The 15,992-nt window shown below is 45.8% G+C and overlaps 1 protein-coding gene across 3 annotated transcripts in view; it reads right to left on the minus strand.

Annotated features, from left to right (window-relative positions):
- Window positions 1–5,675: 5,675 nt before the first annotated feature.
- Window positions 5,676–15,992, minus strand: part of IPMK (inositol polyphosphate multikinase) — a 35,403-nt gene continuing 25,086 nt past the window's right edge. For all 3 annotated transcript variants that reach the window (XM_080938282.1, XM_080938283.1, XM_080938281.1), the window contains exons 5-6: window positions 14,088–14,169; window positions 5,676–10,285 (exon numbers count right to left, since the gene is read on the minus strand). In XM_080938282.1, the coding sequence (XP_080794408.1) occupies window positions 9,672–10,285; window positions 14,088–14,169 (696 nt within the window). In that variant the 3' untranslated portion in view covers window positions 5,676–9,671. The remainder of the gene's footprint in view (window positions 10,286–14,087; window positions 14,170–15,992) is intronic.

Raw genomic sequence — 15,992 nt, forward strand, 5'->3', positions numbered from 1 at the left:
ATTTTAAATCTAGCTTAAACTCATTCGGAGAAATGACCTGTTTGGCAGTTATATAAACTGAAATGTGTTAATAATAGTAATACATAAAAACAAATGCCTAACTTACTTTCTCATTCTGGCTGATTATTACTATTAACAGGACCTTAAACCATGGCGACCTCCTCCTGAATTCCTTTCCACTGTTGGATGGGGATACTGGATTGGTGAAGCATGCCTGTAGTTCAGCACTCTACTAGAGGCAGAAGAGTTAGGAGTTCAGGGTCATCCTTCCTGTGCAGAGTGAGTTTGGGGCCAGCCTCCAAAAGGCAAACCTGCCTTAGGGAGCTGTGATGACAACTAGAAATAACATGTGCATTATGACTCCAACCTCTGTCCAGCTTTGTGGTGCCAATCTGAGGGCTGTGCAGCCTTAGGGGGTGAGGCTCAGACTAAATTCAGAGGCATCAGGGGAAGAGATGAACACAGTAGGGAAGGGGTTATTTAACTTGAAAACGACCAATCAAGACAGAGAGTCATCCAAACTATATCCCTAGTAACCTAATTCTTCCTTCTCTTGAACCCCTAAAACAAAGCTCCAGAGACAGCAAAGAATGGCTCGGTGGGTAGGGATGCTTGCCACCAAGCCTGTGAGTTTACTCTCTGAAACCCACAGTACAGTGATTGTCAACCTTCCTAAAGCTGTGACCCTTAATGCAGTTCCTCGTGTTGTGGTCTCACACACACACACACACACACACACACACACACACACACACACACGACAAAATCCTTCCATTCCTGCTTCATAAAAGTAATGTTGCTACCATTATGAATTGTAATGTGAATGTCTGATGGCAGGATATCTGTGAGAGGGTAATTCATACCCCACACCCACCCCACACCCACCCCACACCCACCCCTCGAGTTGCGGCCCACAGTAGCAGCAAACTGTCCTCTGAATTTCACAGCCAAGCCCTTACCTACGCAACCACACTCACACACACCCATCTTACACACACACACATACACACACACACACACACACACACACACACACACTTACACATTGAGACTCCAGTCATAGTTTAATGGTAGAGTATGTGCTTAGCATGCGTAAGGATTTGAGTTCAATCCCTAACAGTGCTCACCCCCAAAGAAGGAAAAGTAAGAGAAAGAAGAGGGGAGGGGAGGGGAGGGGAGTGGAGAAGAAGGGAAGAGAGAGGAGGGAAGGGGAGTGAAGGGGAGTGAAGGGGAGGGGTGACCAAGAGCTAAAGCAAAACAGTAAACTAACCCATCTGTGATCGGGCTTGTACTCCCTGAAGTTATGGAGTGTGAGTTTTCCTTTCCTGAATCTGGATGATGAAGACATCCCTGGTTGTACCAGTCAGGGTTCTCTAGAATATACACATGGGATTTATTTGGATGACTGTCCACAAGGCTGGATGTTATCAACCCAACTTCAGTAGACATTTGTACCATCTTGTTTTCTGTCAACGTAACAAGTAAAAGTCATCTGAGAGGAGGGAGTCTCAACACACAGAATTTCTCGATGGCTGGGGGACGGTCATGATACCACTTTTAGTTTTATGACCGCCTTTGGAGAAGTTCCTGTTGTTCCATAAAGGAAAAGGAAGCAGAGCCAGCGGGGCACAAGGGGACTTGCTCCTGGGCTCTGAGTCTTCAGAACTTAGCAGGATGGAGGTCCAAACTTTGAGATACCATTTTCTGAGCCCCAGTAGAGCCCCAAAAGCAACCATGAACAACAAAATGGTGGCGTACTGATTTACACCCAACAGAAAGCGGCTTGCAGGGAGAACTTTTTTTTTTTTTTTTTTTTTAGCTCTCAGCTCCAGTCCATCACTGCAGGGGAAACTGAGACAGCGGAAGTTCAAGGCTGTTTGTCACATCACATCCACAGCCAAGGGCAGAGAGAGCAGGAACACACGCATGGCTAACATTTAGCTAGCTCTCTCCTGCACAGTCCTGGGAGCCAAACTGAACGGAGGAGCAGTGCCACACAGTTTCAGGCTTAATTTCCCCACATCAGTTAAAGCAACAAAAACCATGCCCCACAAACATTGCCATGGGACAACCCATTCCAAACAATTCCCGCTGTGATTCTCCTCCCAGATGACTCTAGGTTAGATGACTAGATGTCATTGACCAATAAAGGGAACAATCGCATCAAGTTCCTGAGGCCATAAATCAGAAACAGACAGTAACCTCCCCCCCCCCAGGCACCTGCTGGTTTTTGCTGGGCGGGGGATGGGGGGGGAACCTTCCTGACCGTGTGACACACTTGGAGCTTACAAAGCTCAGAGGGTGTGTGACAGTCAGACGCCATCCATGTCCCCTCTTGTCCCCCACGCCCCATGGCTGCACTAACAGAATTGCAGGTGCTGTGTCAGAAAGGTATCATATCTGATAGGAGTGGCAGGAAATGAGATAAGAGAATTAGTCACAGATGTGGGAATGGAAGATTCTGGAAGAGATACTGAGCATTTCAGATCCCACCCAAGTGAGAGAAGAAATTACTGTCGGACACTGAGCTCGAGAGTGGAAACACTTGGTTTGCATTTTAGAGGCTCTTCTTGCTGCTCTAGGATGAAACAATGGAGAACTCTGAAGTTGTCAGGGTTCTGCTGAGCAGCCTAGGGTGTAGCTGAGGAGGCAAGCTAGGGTTGGAGCCCCCAGAAACACCGAGGGGAAGGCAGAGGCTGGATGTGTGTGGAAGGTCAAACTCACCCAGATCCGCTAATAGAATCGATTTGGGGTGGTGCCTGAAAAAAAAAAAAAAAACCAAAGTAGCCTTCAAATTATATGCAAAACCAGATGGGAAAGGATGATTGAGTTAGGGATTACCAAGGATGAATCTTGAGTATTTTTATCTGAGTATTTTTGAAGCACTTGGTTCTTGCATAGCTGAATTATACTGTGAGTATTGCTCAGTCTTTCCTATACTGCCCAGGGATAGCACCCTCCCATATCAATCATGAATGAAGAAAAATGTTCCCAGACTTGCCTGAGGACCAAGCTTATGGTGGCATTTTCTCAACATAGGCTCCCTCCTCTCAGATGACTCTAACCAGCAAGCACATCATTCTTTCAAGAATTTCAGCAAAAAAAAAAAACAAAAACAAAAAAAACAAACAAACTCAGAAAGCACACAAGGCACGTGGTTCCACTGTGGAGGTGGTTTGGGTGCTAGAAGCCCAGCCCCCATGCAACCACGATGAAGGATGAAAGAACCATTCACAAGTGGAACCTAGAGGGTAGTGCGTAGGTCATGGGACCCCACTCTTGGTTGGAACAGACTAATTCTGACCTCCTGAGAGTTGATTGGTTCAGAGCAGAGATTATTAGAAAGACTGAACAAGACACCCATTCTTTTGCTTCCCACGTTCAACAAGATCGCTCTTTAGGAAGTTCCAACTGTTTGGTTTGGGACCCCAGGACAATGGGCTGAGGTGCATATTTTACATATCAAAGCAGACCAGGCCTCCAGGTTCTCCCAGCATCCATCAGTCCTGGCATAGGCTGCCCCAAAGCATGAGCTTTCTAGCCCAGGGCCTGTCTGTCCTTCGCCCAGAGGCTCCTCCCTATATAATCCAGATATTTTGGTTTCTCTCTTCGGTCTCTGAGCATACACCCTTTCTCTCCCTCCCCCTCCTCACGACCACACCCCTCCCATGGTGACTCTTCTGGCCTCAATTCTTGAGGCCAGTGAACTCACCCAAGAGCAGCTTCCCCATAAACCTTTGGTATATTCTAATCTGGTTTGAATTGGCTTACTTCACCAGTGGAAAAATAACCTGTCACCAAACACAAGCCCAGGCCCCAATGCAGGCAGAACACTACTTCTCCCTAAAGGATAAGCAACCACCTAATCTGCCTCCAACCGAAAGCCCAGTGAAAAGTGTACAAATTCCTAGACAAGATATTAGTGCTTACAACACAAAACAGTAATGCTTGTTTAAAAACAAATTTCTCTGGGGGAAATGCACGAGAAACACACTGGGTGGAATAATCGTTAGCTATTGGACATCCTTCCCAATGCTTATAAATTTACCTTCTGTGGTGGTTTGACTATGCTTGGACCATGGGAGGGGGCACTATTAGGAGGAAGTGTAGGACTTGTTGGAATGGGTGTGGCCTTGTTGGAGGAAGTGCGTCACTGTGTGGGCGGGCATTGGGGAGGTCTCCTAGTGCTCAAGCTCCGCCCAGTGAGGAAGAGAGTCCTCCTGGCTGCTGCCTTTGGATCAAGGTGTAGAATTCTCAGCCCCCCCCCCCCAGCAGCATATCTTCCTGTACCACTGCCATGCTTCCTGCCTTGACGATAACGGGCTGAACCTATGAAACTTTAAGCCAGCGCCAATGAAATGTTTTCTTTATAACAGTTGCCTCGGTCGTGGTTTCTCTTCACAACAGTTTTCTTTTTCCAGCTCTGGCCAGGTAGCCCACCTCGCATTGCCAACTCCACACCCGGAGGCTTTTCTCCGCTCACGTTGGCGTTTTGTCTCCGTACTTAGCTGTGTCAACTGAAAGCAACGATGCTCTGCTGTCTTCGGGACCTAGGCAGCCAGTTTTAACCAGTCAAAACAAAATCCCACACAATATTTGACAGGGCAGGTGTGAGCGCTGAGTATTGACTTGGTTCTGACTAGGAGGGGCCGTGCCCTCTATAAGCGGTCAGCCCAGATCCCCTCATAGTCCTGTGGAGCGACTTGGTCCAACCCCTTGCTTTTCCTCAGTTCCAGAGAGAACCAGAGTCTTGAGAAAGACTTACTGAACTGTTTTTAAAATCTCAATCTAGGTGTAAACCCAGCCCCGTGGAAGTGAAGGCAGGGAGATCAGCCATTTAAGGCCATCCTCATCAACAACGAAAGTTCAAGGCTAGCCTCATTTAAAAGCCAAGTGTGGGTAGGCAAGATAGCTTGATGTGCAATAAGATGCCACAGAAGCCTCCCAGATCTCAACATGGAAAGAGTTGACTCTCCAAAGTTGTCCTCTGCTGTTCAAGTCTATCACAGCACGAGCAGTTCACATGCGCCGTTTGGTTTCAGACCCCCAAGACAAGGGACTGATGTGCCTATTATACATAGCAAAGCAGACCAAGCCCCCAGGTTCTCCCAGCATTCCTCAGTCCTAGCTGGCATACCCCGCCCCCAACCTTGAGTTTTCCAGCCCTGGGGCTGGGCTGCCCTTCCCCCGTGGCTCCTCCCTACATGATCCAAACATTTGCCAACACCCTTTCTCTGGCTCTCTCCCCGCAACTCCTCCCCATGGGGACAACCCTAGTGTTGGAGCCCCGGAGCAGCTTCCCAATAAGCCTGCCTTTAGAAAATCCTAATCTGGCCTGGACTGGCTTGTTTCGTCGCCATGTGTATGCCACAGTGCCCAAACAGTTGTCTTTTTGTTGTTAATGATTCATTTTTATTTTATGTGCCCTGGCATTCTGCCTGCATGTCTGTGTATGTAAGGGGTGGGATCTCTTGGAGCTGAAGTTACAAGGGAAGAGTAGGGGGAACTGTCCTCTAAGGCAAACCGTATGTGAGCGGCCATGAAGGTGCTGGGAATTGAACCTGGGTCATCTGGAAGAAGAGCTGGTGCTCTTAACTATTGAGCCATCTCTCTAGCCCGGATATCTTTCACACCAGCCTTCATTTGTTCAGACGCGGTAATCAAACGGAAAAAACTCCAATGCAAAACATTTTAATAAGTTGTTGAATGTACAGTTATTAGAATTATCTAAATATCGCTTATAAAAATTGGTATATCACATTAGATGGTTCTAGAAACACAGTGATGAGCCTTGCACTCCAAGAATATCCCATCAATAGTACAAATTACAAACACTGAGAAAAGAAAAAAAGCCAGAGACATTTACACCAAAGTACAACAATACATTCATTCATCAAGTGAGGGGGACTGGCACTGCTGCCTGGATGCCACTTCAAACACAACGTGGGCGCAATTTCCCATCTTTCACCACAGATCCACAGCCTAGTGTCCGAGTATGCCTTTTCCCTGTCTACAGGGCACCAGAAACCCCACCTTCAATAATTAAACTTTTAAGCAGACACCAGGCCAAAGTTTAACCACACTTTTTTGTTTGTTTGTTTGTTTGAACTTGTCTCTCCGATTCACTGGCACAAACCATGGTAGCTTTTAACGGAAGCTATCCAAACAAGCAGGAAGACACAACGTTGACAGCAAAGATGCTGAATCTTTCTCAAGATACCAGTACTGGATGTGATAATAGAATCGCTCTGAAGTCAAGAAATACCTCCGTGTCCGCTGACAAAGTTGAGATCCCAGTGATTTGAAAATGTGAGGTCTAAAAAGGTCTGCACTAGTGAGGAGCTACCACGGTCACACTGTGCTATTATTGTAAAGGTGAAGGCTGAACGTACCTTTACGAACATGTCTTAAGAGCATCTTTTTAAGGTTGTTTTATGCGTAACTGTCACACAGCTGGAGAGCCAACTTGGGGGCAATTGTTCTGGGCTTCTAACCTCAGCTCACCTTCCCTCAATCTCCGCCCCCAAATTATCTTGCCTCGGTTGTAGCTCACTACTTAGCACTCAATCTTCACAAAACACTATCTTTAACAGCTTTCAATACGGGTGTCTGTGTATCTCTGCTTTAAAGACGTCCCTATGAGGCTCTCCACCTAGGCAGGGTGCCTGAAATGGTCAGTCCTGGCTGGTTCACAGATGCACACGTCAGGGAGAGTGGTTGAGAATGCTTGAGGTGGTCCAGGCTTGAGTCTGAGTGACCTGAGGGGCCAGACCCCCAGACTCCACCCTGAGGGTAACCAAACAGACCTTTCTTAAAAGGGACTTGATGTTTCTGGGTAAATGGACCATTTTAGGGGGCAAGACAAAGGGCAATGGAAGGTACGAATACACAAAATAAACCAGTCAAAGGTCTGAAAGAGAAGGACAGCTGTGTAAATGGCTGTTTCAGCAAGCCAGTTTAGACATCAGACCTCAAGGGGAGTGGTACTAACAGTCAGAGCCAGTCAGTTCACAGTTCAGCCCTTCCTCCCACCTACATATTACAAATTCTAAAATCAACACAAAGATTGCAACGGAAGTAATTATGGAAATTCATTTCCCCCCCAAATGTTATCAATTCGATAGTTCATAGGCCTGACAGCAAGGGCATCACTGTGAGATGGTGAAGATCCGCATCACAGGACACCGGCGTGTGCGAATTGGTACTCACTCTGCTAAGCAGCCTGCAGGGCCACAGTAGCAATCTGTATGTAGTGTGGACAGGCAGAGTGCCCAGGCCCCCTCCAAACACGCAAAACAAAGCATCCCATACTAGTTTAACACCACGGCCATCAAAGCCACTTACATACACTTTTCAAAACTCTCTTGTAAGACTTTAAATATTCAACAATTATAATTTATGCAACTTCTATCCATATTAAAATAATTAATGTAAATACTTTATTATAAAACTATTTTACAATTTAAGCTTTTTATTTGAGAAATGTATTCACACCCACAATTTCTTTAAAAGTCCTTTCCGCGACTGCATCCCATAAGGAACACACTAATGTTGGGGGTGGGGTTCAAACCGCCTCCTCATTTGCTTATTCCTTAATTATCTGTGTGTTCACATATGTGTGGCTAATGATAGATGCCTCTTCCCCAAAGTGGCAAATCTCAGCATCATTTTTTAAAGACAGGACAGACAGGAAAACGCCCGCCACAGGCTGCTGACGTCACGCTCGTGTTGATGATGTCACACATATGTCCATCATGTCAAAGAGCACAAAGTAACACAAGGTGGGCAGCAGGTAAAATGTAAACGAGAAGAACCGAATGCTAATCCCTTCCCTGAGAAGCAGGGATAAGAATCACTTCCTGTTTTATTCAGACAAAACTTAGTTGTGGGAAAGGCAGGATGCTGGCTTCCAAAATGTTTGAAACAGCTGTAGATCAAAGACTTAACTGAGCGGAAGTGCTCCCAAAGCTTCGAATACGGGTTTCCTAATACTTTGTGTATAGGCCGATGCCATCTCAAACTGCCTCTTAAGATTCAAAATAGTGTTCACCAGATAGGCTTGAGAGTTCCTGAATCACACCCGGATAACGAGTCAATATTGTAAGAAAAACGGTAAAACTCAAGTTTCGTAATAATTATCACTTGAAACTCACTCCCACAAAATGGGAGAAACAAAATTAGCCATAGTCAGTCCACACCTGGGCAGAGAATGTGACGTTCTTGCCGAGCACCTGCAGCCTCCTGGAGAAAACCCCCAAAAGGCACGTTAACCAGACCTACTCCGGTTAATGACCCATTCCTTCCTTCCGGGCTCCCGTTTGAGTGCGGGCATTTCCAACTACGTTTGAACTGAAAAAGTCCCTCCACATTACAGAAAATGGTTCTTGGATTTAGCAGTTTGATTTGTAATTCTCCAGGGAAAACCGGTTAAAAGGAGGGAAAAAAAATATGTCAGGTCATAACTCAAAGCTACTGTCCAGAAGGGACAAGCTGTTCGGTTATTTTATCACATCAGAGGGTCAAAGTGCAAGCAAGCCCAGCTCCACAGCAAAAGGATTTGCAAATTGAATCTCGGGTTTGAAAATGCTTTCACGATAAACTGTTACTTTGAAAACGGTGGAACTGGTAAAAACAGGCATGACACTTACAAATCTTCCCACCCTCTCCCCCCAAGGAAAAGTCAGGTGCCTGTTGCTCCCAGTGACATTAACTAGGATCTTTCTGTTAGGCACCACGGGGGTGAGACCTAAGCAGGATTCCTCCAGTGCACCGGGCACGGCGTTCTGTTGATGTCTAACCAATTCTGAGAAATGTTTATGCTAAGTAAATGGGGATACATTTTTTAATGGATTTTTAAAACGGAAAAGACTCTCAAAACTTGAAAGAAAAAAAAAAAACAAATTTCCCATCATTCCCCACTCCTAAGACTCCCACTGGTAATAAAGAGCATTTTCTGCTTCATGACAGCTCTCACAACATAGTTTATGAAGACTTTTCCATAAATGAGGTTCTTTAGAACAAAAAGAAAGAAAAAGGGTAATGTGTTCTTTACACATAATCTCTCTTGAGACTAATGAGGAAAATTTGCGCCCTAGCTGCCGCTGGCCACGTGACCCACGCCCTCTTCCCATGATGCTCAGCGCTGAGCACGGAAGGGGCTGGAGGGAGCCCTGCTGGTGGAGCACAGCGCGGCCATTTGAGCACCGTTCTTTCAAACGCCACACGCTCTGCCGTTAATAGAGAACCCACAGAGTCTCCTTTCTGTGTAAAATGTTCTCCAGTTTTAGGGACACTTTCTAGATCTTAGGATGGTAAGGTCATAGTTCAGAGTCGGCTCACCGGCAAGGCTGGGTGGACAGATTGCATGGTGACTGGCTACAGAAAGCTATGTGGCCTGCGTAGTGATTTCTGCAAGTGTTACAGCTGTTTGCTCCGTGTCCCACACGTTCCCTGCTCGACATTCCTGTTTCTTTATTCTTCATAGTTTTCTAATGAACAAATTAGTATTCCTGAGTAAGAATATAAAAAAGTTAAACACCTACCAAAAGTATAAAGACAAATAAAACGCTGACTCACAATACAAATTATTTTACAGAGCAGAACAGGTGCACGGCTAACGCCTGCAGCTCTCCGTGGTGATTGGCCCGCTCCTTCACAGACTGCAGCAAGACTCAACCGTCTAGAATACTCCGAAGCACGGCAATTAGATGCTTCAGACCGTAAACATACCCCTCATCTACTGTGTTGCTAGGGAACACATGAGCGAAGTCTATCATGCGCACTTCCACTTCCGCGATCTCCTGCCGACCCGCGGGAAGGTGGTAGAACACCTTTTCCAGTTGGGAGAGCACGTTGCCGTTCAAGTGTTCCTGGGACATGCTTTTCCACCCGTTGTCCTGCTCCAGAGTTTCAACTTTCAGGGAAGTCTGGCTCTGGTGCTTTTTTGCATACAACTTTCTGTGCCTTGAGTACGCCTTGGATAAGCTTTTGCCTACTGACGTCCCGTTGGCCTGGGAGCTGAAGAGGTGGAAATTGTTATTACACTCCACTACATCCGCATCCGACAGGGGTCCTTTGGAGAGAAACCTCCCCGCCAAAGTTCTATCATTTGATTTTGTAGTAGCTGGCTGAGATGAACCTTCATAAACAAACAGTAAAGAACTTGCATAAAAGTTAAGCTGCTTCTGGTTTTCAAACCACTGGAGAATCTTCTCGACCTTCTGAATACTGGCTGCAACCGCATCTTTTCTTAAACAGAAGCCATTGTGGAAAAACTTGGAGACACCTGTAGCGAAATACATCAGAGTCAGGGTTAAACTGTGCCGCCCCTGCACCTGTAGAGTGAGCTCACAGCAGATAAAATTCTTCACCTTGGCCAGGTGACGCTAGTTCACACCGTAATCCCAGCATTCGGGAGGCGGAGGCAGAGGCAGAGGCAGGTACATCTGACTTCTGAGGCCAGCCTGGTCTACAGAATAAGCTCCAGGATAGTCAGAGCTATACAGAGAAACCCTGTCTCAAAAACCCAAACCACCACCACCACCAATAATAATAATAGAGTAAATTACACCTTACTATTTAATCACACTTGGGAATGTACAGCTTAGGCAACTTGCTTGTATATAACTTGTTCCCACTAAGAGACAAACTTTTAAATAAACTCAACAGAAAAATGCAAGTCAAAACCGCCTTGAGATTTCATGGTACACCGGTCAGATGGCCAAAATCAATAAAACGAGTGGCAGCTCTCCTGATGCATCTCATCAGGAGAGGATGTGGAGTAAGGGCAACCCTCATCCATTACTGGTGGGAGTGCAAACTTGTACAGCCACTATAGAAATCAGTGGGGTGGTTCCTCAGGAAGCTGGGAATAGATCAACCTTAAGATCCAGCTAGATCACTTTTGGGCATCTACCCAAAGGATGCTTCAGCCTATTACAGAGACACTTGCTCACCCTCGTTCACTGCTGCTCTGTTCATAATAGCCAGAAATTGGGAACAACCTAGAGATATGTCAGCAGATGAATGAATAAAGGAAATGTGGTACATTTACAAAATTGAATATTACTCAGCTGTTTTAAAAAAAAAAGAAATTATAAAATTCACAGGTAACTGGATGGAGTTGGGGAAAAGAAAATCATCTCAGTGAGGATACCCAGACCCCAAAATAAACAAATACAGGGTGCATTCATTTATATGTGAATGACAGTCTTCAATAAACAGGCCACAGTACAGGTAATCACAGAGGTTACCCTGAGTAAGGGACCAATGAGAAGAGTTGATCACTCTAGGGAGGACAACTAGGGTTATTACTGGGGGCGGGTGTGTGTGTGGGTGGGTGTGGCCTCCACAGGCTCACAGATTTCAATGCTTGGTCACCAGGGAGCGGCAGTAATTGAAAGGATTAAGAGGTGTGACCTTGTGGAGTAGGGGTGGCCTAAGTGTGTCACCGGGGATAGGCTTTAAGGTTTCGAGAGTCCAAGCCAGGTACAGTGGCTCTCTCTTCATGTTGCCGTCAGATCCGGTAGAACTACCATGTCTGCCTGTACACTTCCATATTCCCACCATGAGTTAGCCCCAACGAAATGCTCTCCTTTATAAAGGTTGCCATGGCCACAGCAATAGATCACTGACTAAGACAGGGAGAGGCCATTCGAGAGGTTGTATGGAAACCTAATACAGAAGCTTCCTAAAACATATTCCTATTATGAAGGTGATCTAAAGTAAATTGCCAAATAATTGGGAGACAGAGCTCCAACTGGATATCTCTCACCACCAAGTGAGGCCTCCAGCTGAAGGAATGGGTTACATTTAATTGAGTTGTTGGCCAAAGAAACCCTGTGGGAACTCCCAAGCAACTCAGGCTATTGCCAAGCCTGTTGACTGCTATGCAGAAGCTGATAAGTAAGGCCCTACTGCTGAAATACCTGCACAACTTGCTGGACATGAAGTCGGGCTGATCCTATCTAGAGCCTTTACCCCTAATGACTAAAGGTTATGGTACCGCACGTGTTCTGCACACAACCCAGTTATGAACCCTTTGATATACAACGGTGGGACTAACCAACCAATGTCTGATTTGAGGTGAGGCTCACTCTGTGAGATGGAACCCATCCCCAGTACTGCTCAGGTGGCCAAGAACCAGAGACCAGATAGGCCAGGACCTAGGGGGACCAACAACTACTGATGACCTGGAATGACGCTGTGCTGTGCTCAGCATGGGTGTCACTAGAGAAGCTTCCTCCTGCGGGGCATGGGAACAAATACAGAGACCACAGCAGGACAATGTGCAGAAAGTGAGAGACTTGAAGCACTCAGTTCTCAATGAGAATCACTATCAAGTTCCTCCCCTCGTGTATCAGGGAACTCTGTGGAGGAGGGGTTAGGGGATGAAGAAGAGGAAGCAGCGTAAGAGCTGGTAAGGAAGATTCCAAGGAAACACGGCCTTCTGAACATAGCAGGACCACACATATGAACACCCAGAAACTTCCACACACAGAGCTGGCTTGGGTCTGGGCCTGCTGGGGTTCCAGCCCCGAGAGGGGAAGGGGACACAGGGTCCCCATCCCTGACACAGGAGCGCTCGCCAGTTGATAACTGCTCTCAGAAAATCCGTTTCCTCCAGTGGAGTTTCACTGGGTATACAAAGAACTCAAGACCAGCAGTAGATGGCCGACAACAAAGTTTGGTTTTTTTGGTTTCTTTTTTGAGACAGAATTTCTCTGTGTTGCCCTGGATGTCCTGGAATTACCTCTGTAGACCAAGCTGGCCTTGAACTCACTGAGATGCACCTACTGGGATTAAAGATGTGTCCCACCACTATGTGTGTGTGTCCATAGATAGACAGACAGACAGACAGACAGATATTTGTATCCCAATGAGAGAAAGGAAAGGTATGGATTTGGATAGGTAAAAGTGAAAACATCAGGGTGGAAGTGAGGGGAAGACGAAAGTGTAATCAGAATATAGTATTTTTTAACCTATTTTCAATGTTAAAAAAAAAAAAAGAAGAAGAAGAAGAAATTAAATCAGCCCAGGAAACCACAGCTCAGGAAGTAAAATCTGTATTTTTTAATAGTCAAATTAAGTACCAGTTTGCTTTAATCTAGTATGTCAAGACAGGAACAGAGCTCAAAACTACAAGAAGACATATTTTCTGTATCCAACACCAGTGCCCTCCGGAGAACTCCACAGGAGTTCGTTTCATAGAGCTGAAAATAACCTAACATAAGATAATTCTTAAAAGGCAGAATGCCCTGTTGTAATGTCTGGGTCACCAGAATTCTACCAAAGCACACATGTCAATGGGCTTATTAAGCAAATTACCTCCTGCCTGTTCACCAGTAGCTTTAGAAGCTCGAATGTCACCCAGCCACACAAAAGCAGCTTTTAAAACGCAGCCCACACGAAAACAGCACCTTAAAGCCTCTTGTGTAATGAGCAATTTAAATACCAGTTACAATTACTACATTTTATTAATTTATAGTTTAATCCCACCTGTGCTGGGATTACAGGCGTGTGTCGTGCCGGGCCAGCTGAGTGTGAATTTAAAGCTTTGGCATCGAACTGGACAACAGTGTTCAGCTCTTTGTACCTGAATGAGTGCACGAGGCTCCAGAACAGCTCTGAAATAGCTCCTGCGACCCCATGTTGAGTACGGGGCTGGGGCAGTTGTAGGATTTTGAGAGGCAGGGGTCATAAAGGGCTTCCTGGTCACCTGGGAACAGATTTGCTCCCCATGTCTGCTGCCTTGCTGTGTCCAAAGCAAAGGAGCTACCAGATACACTCTGAAACTGAACCAAAATAAAGGCTCCTTCATGGGTGGGTTGTCTTAGGGATTTTATCACAGGAGTAGGAAGCAAGTGTGCCAGCAGCCGTATTATAAGGCACTAGTGAGGGTGTAAGCGGAGGGCACTCACAACCCACACTTGGGTATATTAGGGTCCAGGGATAATGGTAAACACGCTTCTGTCTCTCTGCACTTCTAATTTAAAAGGTTATGCGCTGCCTCGTTAGTCCAAAGGAGAATTAAACGTGGCGAGCGCCATCTTGCTGACTGCAGCAGCCAGACCGGCTCCGGTGCTCACCTTCCTTCAGAGTCTCTTTCGTCAGTCCTCTTCCATAGTGCTGGTTTTGTGTCTCATAGCTGTCAGAGTGAAGATGGTAAACCTGTCAAAATAAAAGAACAGTGGACATTCAAACAGCAATATGGGGCGCCCGGGCCATGGGGCGTGGTTTCGCAGCTAGGTGCAAGATCCCAAAGACAGAGAATCAGCCACAGGAACACAGGCTGAAAGAGCACCTAGCATTCAGATGTCCCACTTCTGAAAAGCTGCTAGCACTAACAAAGATGTTTAGAATGATAGAACTATCTATCTCAAGCCATCAAGATTAACCCCGAATTTACATAGCCAAGAGGAAAGCATTTCCTAATATTTAAGTTTAGCTGAATTTACAGACACCTGCCTCGCTCAACACTTGGGGGAGTAGAAGTGGGTGAGGGGTTCAAGGTCATCCTTGGCTACATGGCAAGTTTAAAACAAAAAGTTACACAAAACTCTGCTACAGAAAGGGACGTTAAAGTGGAGAGGAGTGGGGGTGGGAGAAAATAACACAGTGGTATTTCAACCCGACCTGGGCTCACTCTTAGCACCAATAAAAGCAGGCGTGGCTGACACACCTGTATTACCAGCACCTGGTCTGAGTCAGAGGCAAAGAGATCAGAAGTTCAAGGTGAGCTCACCTACACAGCAAAGATACCAGGATGAGCTATAGGAGATGCTGTCTTCAAAAAAATAAAATAAAATAAAACAAAAGCAAAAGCTTCCATAAAGAGTGTTTTGGATACAATGTCTTTTGTCTTTCTTTCCATCTAAAATTATTCTAGAGTCCCCTGGGAGGCAGAGGCAGGTGGATCTCTGAGTTCAAGGCCAGCCTGGTATAGAATGAGTTCTTGGATAGTCAGGGATACACAAAGAAATCCTATCTTGAAAAACTAAAATGATAGATAGATAGATAGATAGATAGATAGATAGATAGGTAGGTAGGTAGGTAGACAGACAGATAATTCTGATCCTGTTAGTCATTAACAAATGCAATCAGATAAGAAAAAGAAACTACGAGCTACAGACATGATTCAGCCCTTATGAGCTTGTCCTGAAGCCCAGGTGTGGTGATGGATACCTTTGACCCCAGCACTTAGGAGGCAGAGGCAGGAAGAACTCTGTGACTTCACGGCCAGCCTAACAATGAGTTCCAGAGGCGGGGGTGGGAGGAGCCACGCTATATATAAAGACACTGTCTGAGAAAAGGGGGTGGGGGGCTATACTGCTCTTGCAGAGGACCCGTGTTCAATTCCCACCTGTAACTTCAGCTCTGAGGCCAGGCTCCTGCACCCATGTGCATCTTGCCTCCCTGACACACACACGGTTTGATTGGCTAGCAAGTACAAGACAGCCACAGATGGCATCCAGATGGCAATTACAGTCACCATGGTCATAAAATATCCCAAGTCATATCTCCAAACTAGCTTGATACCAAAATGTCAGCACCTACAGTAAAGGCAATTTATTACTGAAACACATCTACAGTACAGCCCCGCCATCTTAAACCATATAAACAACTCTCAAGTTCCTGAAGTGCCAGGTGCTGGGGTTTGTGCCTACGGTCCCAACCATAAAGGAGGCTCAGCATCAGGTTCGTTTCTGCTCGGGAATGTTCATACAGGAAAATAAGGAAGAACTGGAAAACCAAAGCCTTAAAAACGACCAACAGAAAGCACACTGTCTGATACTAAAGCACACTTGAGTCAAGTATGCGTGAGACTTTAGTATATAACAAAAACTTAGTTCAGTGAGAAAATATCCACCGCTCATTAAGTGGTGTCAGTCTATGCTACAATAAACCCAAAATAAAATAATGATACGTTTTCAAAGGCCACATTAGAATCCTTGAGGAACTGACCAATGCAGAAATCACCATGCCATACAGCA

Source organism: Micromys minutus (assembly GCF_963924665.1).
Source record: "Micromys minutus genome assembly, chromosome: 25".
In the NCBI taxonomy this organism is placed as follows: Eukaryota; Metazoa; Chordata; class Mammalia; order Rodentia; family Muridae; genus Micromys; species Micromys minutus.